Here is a 15606-nt window from a genome sequence, read left to right as displayed (position 1 = left end):
CCCAAAAGATGTGTCAGCCCTCGGGTGAGGACAAAAGGACTATCAGAAGAAATTGATCAAGGGTCGAGTCAATTTGAAACCCCATGATGTTGGGGCTTGCCTGATTTCAGGGCTTAGAACATATGCTGTTGGGCCCACCTGATGAACGGTCAGGATGTATCAAGCAAGTGAGAATGGCACGTGTGGGAGAGTAGGATTTGGATGACGACTCGTACGGTCTTATTTAAGCACACAATCAATGACTAGCAACTAGCAAGGGTATATTGGTCACTCGGATTGAGGGGCATTTTAGGAATGAAAATACTCCGACCGTAAGCTCCTACTCCTAGTGAGAAACCGTGCCTAGTTCCATGTCTTTCGCCGCAAGCTGATACAAAGGATAAAAATAAAATAAAATATTCATAGATACGTGAGTAGTTTCAAATGCTAAGGCGTTGGACCATTAGGCTACCGTCCTACTACTCCAAACTTACCTATTTATCAATTTTTATGAAATCTAATCCGTCCATACCGTTTTCTACACCAACAAAATGCCCTGGTACCAAATTTATTTAGACTCACTTATCTTATGAGTCACAACAAAGAAAAACGTACATCCACTGATATTATACAAAATATATTTATGGCCCATCTCATAATCAGATCAACCTTCAGATGGGTTGATCTTCGAAATTAACTCCATCGGTTTAGATTAGTTGTATGTCATGCAGACGCATGGCAAGTTATTAATTTTACGTGCTAGTTGGACCGAAAAACTCATGGTCCAAGTGCTAAAATATAACTGTCTTAAATACTTTTAAATAATATTTACAGAAAAATGGGGTCGTGGAGGCATGTCTCTTCCCACATCCGCATTCTATTTCCAGCTCTCCGAATCTCATTTTCTAATCATTTTTTAATATTATATTCAAATTTTTATCAGAGAAAAAAAAAGAGTCAGATACATTGTATGTACCATAAGTTATAATACAACCCTTCTTTCCCCACCAACTTGTCACGTAGGTATCATATCCTATCCACGCAAAAAGGTGGCCCCACCCAATAATTTTGGCCAATCCATACAGCCAAACAACATTATTATAAACAAACATCAGATGGTATGACTTATATATACTGGTGTGGCGCACAATACTAATGGATCTACCCAATTTTTGTACCAGACAATCAACTTGGTGTGGATCACCTTTTCAACGGATAGGATATCTGCATACGTGTCACGGTGAAGGAAAATGAATGAATGTATCATAAGTTGTGGTACAACCTCTTTATCATATCATTTCTTAAATAAAACACCACCAAGATAGCTTTTATGATATTTCATACAAAGTGTTGGGAAAGCCCCTCGATTTTGCAGAATTTAACCTTACTTTACTATTCCCAATAAACATGCTAATATTAATATGTGCCCAAAGTATTCCAACGCATGAGCACAAAGTAGTGATGCGATTTTCCTATAAATATCTGGAATTTAATTTGCCGTCATGAGCACAAACTCAATGGGGAGTTTTGCTAATCCAACATGAGTATCAGCCATTGCAATTTCATGCCACCACGTGTTCCAATTTGGGTCTTTTACTCTTTTTGTAGATGTTCGTAGTTGGGTCCTTCTAATATGGGCCATGTTGTTAGAAATAATATAACGGCTTAAGAAAAGTTGGGAGCAATCCATTTGTTTCACTGTCGGGGGCCTACTTGATGACTGGATCAGCTTGGTTTGTTGGCTAGGGCATTTGCATGATATGACTTGCCTAGTGGATGGCTTGCATCTTAGACCCGTCTACCATGTTGGCACATCTGATGGTATGAAGATGAGATGCCTTATATCAGTGTATTGCAATTAGCGAACCTGCCTTTTGTGAATATACTTACATGGTGTTTTAGATCCATCGGTAATTTAGTAGTGAAGATGGGATTGATACATTGATATCTGCCCACAACCATTTCGAGTTTCATTGCTTCTTGCTCTCCCAAGGTATTTGTGGTCATCACAGAAGTTGAAAGATTTATAACAAGAAATTAGCATTACCTGAGGGTGCATTCAGACGCTTAGTTTCAGAGAATGACAATGGTTTGATATTTGATTCATTAAAAGTGGAAACGACCAATGTGCAGCTAGCTCCACTCCATTCATAACAAGGGACTGTTCCACAAATTGAAACTAAGTCATTTCTTTTCCAATATTAAGCATCTGGAATTGAAACAAGTTAATTTTCCTCTATATGAATTAAGTTCCTCATTGAGTCATTTTGAATTAAATTATTATTTTTCCTCTAATGTTGGATTTTAAGTAGTTCAGCTCACTTGAGCATCCAAACATGCCTTGAACTTATTATCATCATTATTTCTGAGGTTAGAATAAGTACTTCACTATTGATTGATCCTTGGAACTTTTGTAAGGGTGATTTGCTCATAATTGCATTCAAGTGCATTTCTTGCTCATTGTTTTTGTTATGTTGAAAATGTGTGCCTTTGATGCATACAAAAACTTTCTATGTTCTGTTCTTTAATCTTCCATGTTTGTTGATATTTACTCTTGATTATAAATCTTGGGCCAGTTTTATCCTGGCCCAAATCCCAATTGCTAATTAGATTCAACTAAGTGTGGTGATAGGCCAAACTAGGGTCATGCCCTGTTGGCCCTAGCTCTGCCTTGGTCCCCTGAGCCTTGGTGCTGGTCTGGCACTAGCCTTAACCAGGCCGGCTGAAAAGGTGCTTGCCCTGGTCCTAGAGGGCTGACTCAATAAGCAAAAGGCAGCTCCCATATGGGTGTCACATAAGGGAAAAACGAAAGGAATAAATGATTCTCTCATCTTACTAATCTTCCACCCAAGAAAATGATTTTTTCGCCCTCTTCCCGTGTTAAAATAATAGTGATTCGTGATTCTGTTAATCAAAACTACCATTCAATTGATTTTCCAGTTCTACTGGAACATGTCGTTTAGACATGAAGTATTGGACAAACTAAAAAGGGGTGGGAGTACCTTACTAAGCAAATGGAAATTGCTAATACAAGCTTCATAAATTTTGGAGGGTGGCTGCAGTGAACTAAATCGCTTAATTTATATGAGAAATTATATCTACAATGGATATCCCACCTAATTGATCTGCTTACACCCACTTTCTGTTTTGAGAATTGAAATAGCACATTTTTGTAATGTTTCAATTCCCAAATGGAAGGTGCTCATAAGCAATGTTGTCCAAACTCAAAATTGTTATCGTATAGCAAATCATAACAGGGGTCGATCATATCGAATCACATATTGTAAATCGTTTTGTGATTTTCTTAAAAAAATTGAAAAATTATAAATAAGCTAAAAAACATATCAATCATCCTGTTCCCATCAATATACACCAAGAAAAATAAAAAATATCATGATATTATCAATTGAGAACTTGTATATGGTGTGCATAGCATGATATCATTAAAGGATTTTTGTCTCTTTCCTTTGTTTTTTTCTTTTAAGAAGTTTACCTAAAAATAAAGGAAAGAGACAAGGATCCTTTGATAATTTATGTTCTTTTGTACCTTCCTTTAACGACAAATTTACCTTTCTTGTTATTGATATGCCAAAGTCCACTTATGTAACTCTTTAGTCAAACCCTAGTCTTGCTTGACTTATTGGCCTTGTTTACTACTGGCTATTTAATTTTGTACCCTTATCTTTCCTGCCAGATTTTGTATAGACCTCTAAAGGATTTGAAAGGAATCCCAGGTTCCGAATCGGTGCACATTTGCCTAACAGGATATCAAAGGCAAGCCCGCGATGATATCATGGTATGCTATTCCCTCCCTGCAATACTGCTTTTAGTACAGCACTTGAGCTGCATCCTTATCTAAATCATACAACTTGAAGTCTAAACAATCCACAGAGGCATACCAAAATCATACAGATTTTAATGCAAAACTTATGGTCACTAAGAAGCACATATATATCCATGTGAGCCCCACAGAGTCTTCGCATCACCTCACTACATAAGTCTGGCAAGTGGCCCTCCCGTTGCATATACAATGGATAGACTGCTGGAAGCGGATTGCGTACCGATTAACTCGAGTAAACTCCGTGGGCCCCATCAAGACTGTATTTGTCTTATCCACACCGTCCATCTATTTTTCCAGTTCATTTTATGGTATAAAATCAAAATTGAACCAAGTCCAAATCTCAAGTGGACTACACCACAGGAAACAATGGAGATAATGATGTCCACTGTTGAAACCTTCCTAGGGCCCACAGTGATGTTTATTTGTCATCCAACCTATTTATATGGTCATACAGAAATGAATGAAGGGAAAACACAAATACTAGCTTGATTTAAAATTTCTATGACCCCTAAGAAATTTTCAACAATAAGTGTCCATTCACACCATTTTCTATGGTGTGGTCCACTTGATCTTTAGATATGCTTAAATTTTTGTACCATGCCATAAAATAATCTATTAAAATAGATAGACCGTGTGGATAAAACATATAGAACACAGTGGGCCCCACGGAGTCTGAGTTACTCAGTATGCAATCCGCTTCCGACTATGCTTAGGACCCTGTCGGAAAATGGGCCATGCTCTGAGATTTCTTGTGTTCCGTTACTAATCTACTCTACCTACTTTCATCAATGCTACATTTGTTTTTATGCCATACTCACATGCTTTTAGTTTCAAGGGATATCGTTCACCACACGGTCTTCCTACTTAGCTGCAATTTCTTCCTTTCATGTTCAGCGGCCCAACCTCAACATTAACCGCCCATGAGGTGGAGCTGTGTGGGCCCCACTGTGATGTATGTCGAACATGTACCCCATTAGTATTAGTTAGATGCACCATTCCATGTGGTCCACGGGCTTAAAATCAAGTCAAACCATTAGTTGGGTGGGGCACACCATGCACAACAGTTGAGAGGGGTTACTCTCCCATTAAAACATTCATAACCATTTATTGTGGCCACTGAGATGTTGTTCACAGATAAAGACCATTCATTGTGTGCGGCCCACTTGGATGAGAGGTCAGACCAAGTTTCAGCGACATCCAAAACTCAGGTGGGCCCCACTAAGTATATTTATATATTTTATGTATGTCTTCACATGGTTTTAGACGGTATGGTTCACCTGAGTTCCATATATGGCTGATTTTAAGGATATCCAATAAAATGAAAGGTGTTGATGTTCGACACTATCATCCTTCTATAGTGGGGCCCACTATTTTGAAACGTTTAATTAATGTAATTCTGAATATTTTCTTCCAAACAAGACCCAGGCTTATTCCGTTATTTAACCTATGGTTTTTAATGTTAGCATATTAAGTTTTATATCAGTATCATATTTGTTCCTACAGTTTATTTGAATGGTAATAACCATATGAACTGATTGGATGACATATAAACATCATGGTTTTAGATCCCGGAAGGTTTTAACAATGGACATTCCATTCCCATTATTTCGATTGTAATGGCCCACATGATTTTTAGAATCCTATTCTATTGTGGTCTTAAAACAGATGGACGGATTGGATTCGCAAATATCTCCATGGGACCCACACAGGTATATCTCTATGCTGGGCACATGCAATCCACCGTCTTCTGAAGGGAAACCACAGAATATCAGCTTCATCGAAAACTTCCGTAACTCTCAAATGGCAGGAATTTAATCCATTGCCTTATGTAATGTGGTCCACTTTAATTTTAGATCTGTCTCGTTTTTTAGTTCATGTCTTAAAATAATCTCTCAAAATGGATGAACAGTATGGATATAACAAATACATCATGGTAGGGCCCACAGAACTTTAACACGTCAACACATCACCGTGGACGGTGGTGCGTGGCCCACCACGCAATCCACTTCCGAGAGAGACTCAGTCGCTGGAACGAACTGGCATGCGCAGGTCGGCTTAGACACACCTCAGTCTTGATCGGACGGCTGATACAGGATTACTCATTTTGAGACGCCACGTAGCACTGTAGCGAGTTATAACGCGTCGGAGACTGGAGAGTTATCCGATACCCTGGCAAAGCTGTGATGTTGACACTTCAGGAGCTCATCAGCTGTACACCGTACGTACATCTGCTTAAATTAATCATAAGCGTCCAAAAATTAGATTGATAAATGTACATTTGCTTGTTGAATCTGGACCACTGATTTCCTTTCACTACAACCGTACTGTAAATATCCACCAATCGGTGAGTTGAATGATCGAATTAATGTCCTGTTTATTTGATGATCTATCTAGAATATGTCACACGACTTTGGACGGTCTAATTTCAGTTACTTGCATGCTTTATATAATATTTGTTAGTAGTTGAGTGTCAACTATTAAGCTCTGTCGGAGTACCGTTCAAGATATCACTCATCTAAGCTCTGACTCGCTTTCGATTTGGAAAGATGTGCGAAATCAAGACCGTTTATCAGGTAAGGTGCTCTGCAAGCATGCCCTGGTCCACTCATCACGGTCAGCCACAAATGTTTGAAGTAGACACGTTTCATGCCTGCCTCCCTCAATCAAACGAAAGCAGATTACCTGCCACTGGACCACAGGAACTAGTTGGCCCACCATGATCTTTGTGAGAAATCCAAACGGTCCATCCGTTTTGCCAGCTCATGTCATAACTTGGGCCTAAAAATGAGGTGGATTCAGAATTCAAGTGAGCAACACAGCAGGACGGTGGGAAGGGAAATGCAAATTTTATTTTATTTTATTTATTTATTTCACTTTAATGTTTATGTGCCACCCAAGCTGTCCATAATGTCATTTCCACGTAAATGAATTAAAAATATAAATTTTTTAACATGGTACTAAACTTTTGGGCCCCATGGATGTTTCAACGATAATTATTTAAAGCCTACCATTTCCTCCGCTTTCTATGTTAAGAATTACTTGATTTTTAGATTTGCCTTTTATTATTATTATTATTATCAAAGGTTTTAATATATATAAGTAGACAAAATAAATGAAAAGAGTAAATTTCTCACATACATCATCCATGGCTCATGTGGACCACACTATACAAGATGATGATAAAATTGCACAGCATTGAAACCATTCAAGGACCCGTTATATTGTTTATTTTTCATCTTTAAAAATTTTTTTTTTTTTTAACACGCACACACACTGCCACACACTCATGCCTTAGTGGGATTTCACCACCTATGGGTACTCTAACCCTTGACGTTGTTGAAGCTCAAGAGTCTACCACCTGAGTAAGAGCAAGGACCCTTATTTTTCATCCTACTCCTGCATAGAAAGTTATATTAGCCTGTATAAAGGGAAATTTTAAATATTAGCTTAATCCAATACTGTCATAACTCTCCAAAAATTTATTTAAATGATTGCGTTGAATGCCTGCTATATCCCATTATGTGTTCCACTTGAACCTTGGATATATCTTAGTTTTGGACTCATGCCCTAAAGTGAGTTGAAAAAAAAATAAATGAATGGTGTAGATAAAACACATACATCATCATGGGCTCCACATAGTTGGATCAATAGGCATCCAAGTTGTGGGTCCCATTGTGGTTGGATCACATCTCTTAAATAATACTATTAATTAATCATAACCATCCATTTAGTGGCTATTAAATAGATGGTTGAAATTTATTCCTATGTTATGTTCCATCCATAGTTAAGTTGTTGAATTAGGTGGTTATCATATGTCCATCACCATGAAGAAATCAAAACCATTCAATTTCTAAATGGTTATCATATACAACCATCCACATGAATGTTTCAACTATAATTATTTAATGCCATCCATATGGTTATTAGGTGGTTATCATACGTCCATTCATATGAATGTTCCAACAATTATTATTTAATGCCTACCATTTCCTCTGCTTTCTATGTTAAGATTTACTTGATTTTTAGACCTGCCTTTTATTATTATTATTATCACATGTTTTAATATATATAAGTAGACAAAATAAATGAAAAGAGTAAATTTCTCACATACATCACCCATAACTCATGTGGACCACACTATATAAGATGATGATAATAATGCACATCATTGAAACCATTCAAGGACCCATCATAATGTTTATTTTTCATATTTTTTTATTTTATTTTATTTATTATTTATTTTTTTAACACACTCACACACACCGCCACACACTCACGCATTAGTGGGATTTCACCACCTATGGGTACTCGAACCCTTGACCAGGTGTTGTAGCTCAAGAGTCTACCACCTTAGTAAGAGCAAGGGCCCTTGTTTTTTAATCCTACTTGCGCATATAAAGTTATATGAGCATGTATAAAGGAAAATTTTAAATATTAGCTTGATCCAAAACTGTCGTGACTCTCTAAAAGTTTATATGACTGCGTTAAATAACTGCTATATCCCTTTGTGTGTTCCACTTGGACCTTGGATCTATCTTAGTTTTGGGCTCATGCCCTAAAGTGAGCTGAAAAAAATTAATGAATGGTGTAGATAAAACACATGCATCATCATGGGCTCCACATAGTTGGATCAATAGGCATTCAAGTTGTGGGTCCCATTGTGGTCGGGTCACATCTCTTAGATAATTCTATTAATTAATCATAACCATCCATTTAGTGGCTATTAGATAGATGCTATGTCATGCTCCATCCACAGTTAAGTTGTTGAATTAGGTGGTTATCATATGTCCATCACTGTGAAGAAATCAAAACCATTCAGTTTCTAAATGGTTATTATATACAACCATCATCACTGACAAGTTTTAAACGGTGCTAAACTAACACAGGAGTGTAGTCTACTCTATAAATTATAAAGATAGAGGAGAAAAAAAAAACAAAACCTTCACTCTCTGAGATGGATCCGATAACTCAGCTTCTCATTGTAATAGCATTCGTATCCATCGGAATCCTCTTCTCCCCCGAAACATCCCGTTCAGGATCCGACGGTGGATATTCTTCCACGATATCAACTTTGATTAAACTGGCCCACCTATTGAGCTTTTCTATTGCATGGGGTGCAGCTGTTTGGGGAGTACTGATTGGAGGCATTATCATGTTCTGGTAAGAAAAATCTTTCTACTATCGTCTATGAATGCAAACGGTTCGGGTCCAGTTGTTGAAGTGGTTAAATACAGACGGCGGTTGCTGTATTTTGTTTCTTGAAACTCTTTTATCTTTCGGCCACCACCTTAAGCATTTCTTGTACACGTATACCATGTATCAACGTCTTGGATGGCCGAATCCATGGGTCCCACTCGTCAATCTCGAAATCAAAGCGTGGTCGAGATGTTTTTGAATAGTCAGTATCAACCATCTGCTAGAAAAATGTGTTGAAAATACTGAAAAATAAAATAAAATAAAATAAATTATTTTCTTTCACCAGGCTGAATCACGTAAAATATACGTTGTTCTTCTTAATGCGTGACTCACCCTCTTATCAAGTTGCTGATGCGTTATAGGCGAATTACTTCCAGGATAAGACAAGCCTGTTTGAATACTACATTCAGCAATAACGAAGGTTCCACATAGGAACAATTTTTATGTAGCAGATTTTCTGACAGAATCAAAATGAGAATATATTAACAATATTCTAAAATGGAGATGCAATCCTAGAATATGATGGATGAGGACAGATGTGAGTTTGAGATGATGAAATTTGGATAGGAATGGTCTAGTTTATATATGTACGATCATTAATTTCATCCGTTTCTGGTCGTCAGATCGGAAGATCTGACCGTTGAATTATCATGGCCCGTCCACTTTCAGACCGTTATGGCTTTCAATGCAGCTAGCTGTTTTCAGAAACAGCCGACCATTTCAGATTAATAATTTGCCCGTTTTCAGTCACCTATAAACCCCTAACTCATTTCAAACCGATCGCACCTACGCTCATACTAGACCACTCGCACCGCGATCGCACATGCGTAGTGCAAAGTGCGCCACTACAAGCACTACACTACTCACGCGCTTGCCCATGCTCGTGCCTGCGTGCGTGAGCATCACAATATCCAAAACTCTAAGTAAAAATACTACACAAACATCCTCGTATAAACCACGATTTTTTTTCTTTCATTTCTAATATGGGACTAAAGCACACACTGCACTTTCCGATTCCCAAAAAGCATTTTGACAGCAAAATTTCAAAATTTTGAAATATTTGATTTTTTCAAAAAACCACAAATCTCAACTCGTCTGTCTCATTGAGGAGGATATGCACTGCACACAAGTTTTCATTTTGTGCCAGTGGGCACCTCATCCACCCTTTTGTTGTCCCCCACGTTGATGGACTATGCCCCCAAATGTATTTTGGTATATGTCAAATGTACCAAATGAATGGAGTCTCCTCACCATAGCCGCCTCCCAACTCCCAGGAATCTAACTTTATATATATATATATATATATATATGTGTGTGTGTGTGTGTGTGTGTGTGTGTGTGTGTGTGTGTGTGTGTGTTAGATTATACTATGATTTTTAATATTTGAGTTTATATGCATGGATTTGATTGTTTTATAATAGCACGTGTGTGTGTGTAAGCCATCTTAACGAGATGTGACTAAAAAATTGTTAATAAAATGCTCTACTCATTCCTTGCACAGCATAACCATTTATGCAGTTATCCATTATAGGATTATAGGATTAATGGATACTGTGATATGTGTATCCATGAGATGTACCTTTGCTATGATTTATGAGATGATTATGATAATATCTCACACAAGTCATATGATCAGTTTCATATCTAGTCATATCGTGTAACCCTGTACTGCAGTGGGGATAGAACAACGGTTGAATGAATCCTTCATGAAGATCGTATAAACAATGAATACTTGATCACTCATGATGTGTTGCAAGATCATTTACTTATAAGTGAGGACGGGTTCCATCCAATTGATGTGAGAGTTTGCTAATCCGAATGTGACTCGTGTCCTCATTAATCTACGTTGTGGCAAGGTCATAGTGAGATTGCATTATTTTGTTGTGTATTTTCAAGGCTATACACGCTAACTTAGCTCTATCAAAAGTAGAGCTGGGCATGGGATGACTCGACTCGACAAACTTGACTCGTCCGACTCATTTAGATCTGACTCGATCAGAACCGAGTAGGTGAGTCGATCCGAATCAAGTTGACTTCATCCAATCCAAACTCAAACCGTGTCAAGTTCGAGTCACCCAGTAACTCGACTCGACTTGACTGAAAATCCAACTCGATACTGACTCGACTCAATTCAAAACTCGACTTGTACATATATATTTTTTTAAAATCATATCTGAGATGCATTGTAGCTAATGGAGAGGCTGCAATTCTAGCAAGTGAGTCTAGGTTTTGAGTGGTGACTTCAGCTCGTGAATACCCGCTACACCTAACTTGAGTTGATGTTGATTCGATCTGACTTGGTACTTGTGACCGGGTCGGACTCGGTCCTAATTATTCCCAGTGAGACCCGGACTGAGATCGCATCAAGCATGCTGGACTCGATACCGAGTCAGGTTGAGTTCGGGTCAAGCTTATTTCAAAATTGGGTCAACCCTGATCGATCCGATTTTGAAATAGGTTGACTATAGATAGGTTTCATTTGCATACGAAGGAAAATAGTTGGAAGAGGCACACCCCATTTTAGCCACGGGGCTCACGAATAAGCCCCGTCTGTGGTTTAGGTGGGCCATACGAAGGGAAATAGTTGGAAGAGGGACACCTCGTATACTGTCTCCAATTATATGGTCCACCTGAATCACAGACTAGGCTGATTTTTGGGCTCTATGACTAGATGGAGTGACACACTTATTGATTGGTGAGTTACCTCATTTTGCCCATAGGACTCAAAAATCAGTCCAATCCATGATTACGTAGGCCATATGAAGGAAAATAATTGGGAGAGGAATACTCCCTATACTGTTTCCAATCATATGCCCCGCCGAAATCACAAACCAGGCTGATTTTTAGGCCATACACCTGAATGGAGTGACACACTTGCTGATCAGGGTAGATTTTTCATAAACATCACAGTAGACCACATGTGAGAATTTTTTTTACACATGCATGTGTTGATTGTTACACAAAAATGACCCGTAGTATTTTTAAGAATTAGTGAGCCCCACATTATGTTTCAGCGAAATCCAGTCACATGAACAAGTGTCTCACCTTGTTATAGCCATGAGGCAAAAAAATCAGCCCGATCCATGATTCATGTGGGCAATATAAAGGAGAACGGTTAGGTGAGGGACACCCATTTCCAATCATATGGTCCACTTGAATCACAGGCCCTATAATAAAATAAAGTGACACACTTGATGATTAGGGAGATTTCACATAAACATGGCAGTGGGCCACATTTGAGAATTCATAAAATCCCTCTCATGCGCCAAACATATTTTTGATTCACATGGAATCCATCGACATGGAGTCAAGCATAATTGCAAATTCCAATTCACATGCATTCCATTGTAATTGTGATTTGGAATTTCAATTCATATCAAATCCATGTTATCAAATAACCCCAAACAACCTAATCAATAACCAATACATCTTAAGGGTCAATTGATGAATTTTAAGATGAGGAGAGTGGATGTCAGATGATCATAGTCACCATGGCACAGAGCTTATATCTAGGACTGTCAATAGGCTGGATGAGCCCAATGGGTACCTGAACCCTAAGATGATATGGCCAGGTGTGGGTGTAGTTTAATGCTTCCAAGTGTCAGTACTTATTAAGCCTGACAGAGAAATGGGCTGGATGTGGGTACACCTCTACTCATTTACATACATGCATACATATACACATGCCTATATAAATATTTCGATTTCTCATTGACCAGCTGCAGCACCATTTAATTATTACAAGACTCCCATGTTTAAAAATACTAAACCAAACCTGCCAAAAATCTAATCTAATATGACATAGACATGTGGCCCACTTGATGGTGGGAATGACCCGATCTGTGCAATCCAAGATCTTCATGGTACGGTTTACCTTTGGCATGGATTGAATATTGTACACATCAAAAACTTTTGGTATGTGTGGTAAGCTTGAAATTACCAGATAGCATGACAGAATTCCAGTGACACATGGATACACGAGGTTTAGTAATTCCTCAGCATGTGAGCGTTGGACATCCAAACGCACCAATGCTTGTCAATTTGAAAAAGAAAAAAGGAAAAAAACTGTATTACATGATCTGGGATTTCCATCTAGCGTGAAATTGTGGTTTGATATTTTACCAAAAGAATCAAGCCATTTTACTCCTTAAGATGAGTCAAAACTTATAAAATATATAAATAGTTAAAACAAGCTTTTCCTGGCCCCCCATTTGCTTTGTACATAGTGGCCCACTTGAGGTGTAAGATGCCTTTTTTTTTCCTTTTCTTTTTGAAGAGAAAGCTGAACTATGTTGCCCAATGGATGGAAAGCTCATACTTTCACCTCATTTTTTTTTCTATATTGGTAAGTGTGCTAGCTTGGGATTAATTTGGATGCCTGTAATTTTTTTAGTCGTAAACACATTATACATTAAAAGAGCTTCAGGTGTAATCGGTTTACATGCTATTTTGTTTGGATTGGATTTTAAGTGGTAATTTATTTATAGGTAAACAAATTGTGTGTTTGGTTAGCCTAAAGTGATTACAATGAATAAGGTAGGTATTATATCATAGAACTTGGGTAGTGAACCCTTCAAAATATGCAAATTACGTGAGAAAGACTTGAATTTTTTTAGGATGTTAAGAGAACATTCAAGTATGTACACACTAAACGGATTGGATGTCTTCCACCCATCGCAATGGGCCTCAAATGTAATCTAGAAGTTTTTAATGGTTGGTGTCTCATCCTTCCCTTGTGTGGTCTATTTGATAGTGGACTAGTTGTTTTTTTAGAACCACACGAGGGCATTAAAAGAAGTACATGATAAATAGACTGGATATACTATACACATTATGGTGGGCCCCACATATCATGAGTGTATATTAACTATTGTGTTCTAACATGTATAATGCCCGTTTAGTTGTTAAGGCTTTACTTAGTAATATAAAACATGGCTTTTTACAAGGTTTCATATTACAGCTAAACATTGTAATATGTTTACAACCTGTAAAGCCTTTACTGACAAATACATACATCCAAACAGCCCCTGATTAATTTTAATCTCTCTACAACTTATGGACTTTACATGCATCCACACGTCCCCTTATAGGATCCCACATGCATCAAGAATTTTCCAAATCAAGCACATAAGGGACGTTCTTTACTTTTTTTCTTTTTTAAATTCATACCAAATAACATGATATCATGAAATACTTTATGTTTTCAAGAAAATAAGTAGTATTAGTTTTTTATTTTTTATTTCTACTATAATTTTAATCTTTTTAGTTAATGTAGCAAAATTTCAATATCAAATCATAAATGAAAAGCTAATACCATAAAAGAGACCCGTTCCCAGAAACCAAAATCTTCGAATGTATGAGTGTTCATTTCAGGTGGCCTGAACCTAGCCTGCAGACACCTTGGCTTTGTTGCATAAGCTCCTTCATACTATACTATACTTCCATCCAGCCGAAAATGCATGTAGTAAAGAAGTAGTTGGGTGGTTAGACAAAAATGCTCTTGGCTGAAGGAATATATCCATCTAATTTTTCTTTTAAAATAAAAGCTGCTCTTGTAATTTATTTATTTTTTTGGTAATATTGGTTGTTTCTTTTCAATAAAAGAGAGGATTTCGAAATCTTATACATTTCTCCTAAATTGAAAGGAATCTCCCAAGACATCAGTTTGGGAATCTGCGGAGCAAAATATTTCCAGTGTATTTCTTGACGGCCACTGCATGCAGCGTGATTTCGACTATAACATTCGCTTATGACAATTCATGGAGATTGATGGAGGAGAAAGAGAAGCTTCAGCTCCTCCTCCTCTTATCTTCGTTCGGTTTCAATGTCATGAATCTCTTTGTGTTTGTGCCGATGACGATTGAGGTTATTGCCCTATAATCCTTTCTCTTGTGTTTTTTTTTTCTTCTTTTACTTAGTTTCTTGATTTTCTTAATTAAATTTTTTGGAGAACTCATTTTCACTCGTCGTGGAACAATTATAGTGCAAGTCTTATGTATTGGAGGCATAAATAATTCATTAATTGATCAAGACCATCCATAGAGAATTCATTCATACAATGATGCCCAGATGATGGATGATGGGCAGGTGATGAGGAAGAGGCACAAGGTGGAGAGAGAAGAAGACATTGGAGAGGAAGTGGGATGGTGGAAGAACAGGCTAGTAGCCAAGCACAACCCTAACCTGGCAGCCCTGAACAAGACATTTGCAGTTGTCCATGGGTTTGCCGCGCTTGCGACCATTGCATCAGTAAGCAGCCTCGCCATGTACTCATGGTACTTGGCTTCCAAAATTCATTTCTAATATATATATATATATATATATATATATATATATATAGTACTCGAACTAAATGACCTCATACTGAAACTCTTGCTAGTTTATCAATGTGGCATGAGTAAGGATCTAGCTAGTTTTTTATTTGTTCTCTTAACAATCGATATTATACATGGGCTTGTTTGGTTGCTGGGAATTCTTTTCCATTTTTTTTAAAATATGTTTTTAAGGGAATTTGGAGTTAGCTTAGTATTTCTTGAGAAATGACTAAATTTTAGCCCAAAGCTTAATATTCTATTTTAATTCTTCTCAAA

At 37.6% G+C, this 15606-nt stretch overlaps 1 protein-coding gene across 2 annotated transcripts; it reads left to right on the top strand.

Annotated features, from left to right (window-relative positions):
• The first annotated feature begins 8769 nt into the window (after positions 1-8769).
• LOC131225631 (uncharacterized) lies at positions 8770-15340 on the top strand. Of its 2 annotated transcripts, none has more exons than XM_058221199.1 (3): positions 8770-8980; positions 14662-14881; positions 15104-15340. In XM_058221199.1, exons 1-3 carry the CDS (start codon positions 8775-8777, stop codon positions 15317-15319), a joined length of 642 nt encoding a protein of 213 aa, XP_058077182.1. In that variant the 5' UTR covers positions 8770-8774; the 3' UTR covers positions 15320-15340. The 2 variants fall into 2 exon arrangements, with proteins under 2 accessions (XP_058077182.1, XP_058077181.1); XM_058221198.1 differs by having other exon boundaries at positions 15086-15340.
• Positions 15341-15606: the final 266 nt, after the last annotated feature.

This window comes from Magnolia sinica, chromosome 14 (assembly GCF_029962835.1).
Source record: "Magnolia sinica isolate HGM2019 chromosome 14, MsV1, whole genome shotgun sequence".
Lineage (NCBI taxonomy): Eukaryota > Viridiplantae > Streptophyta > Magnoliopsida > Magnoliales > Magnoliaceae > Magnolia > Magnolia sinica.
The sequence above is the reverse complement of the archived record's forward strand: the minus strand, read 5'-3'. Positions and strand labels throughout refer to the sequence as shown.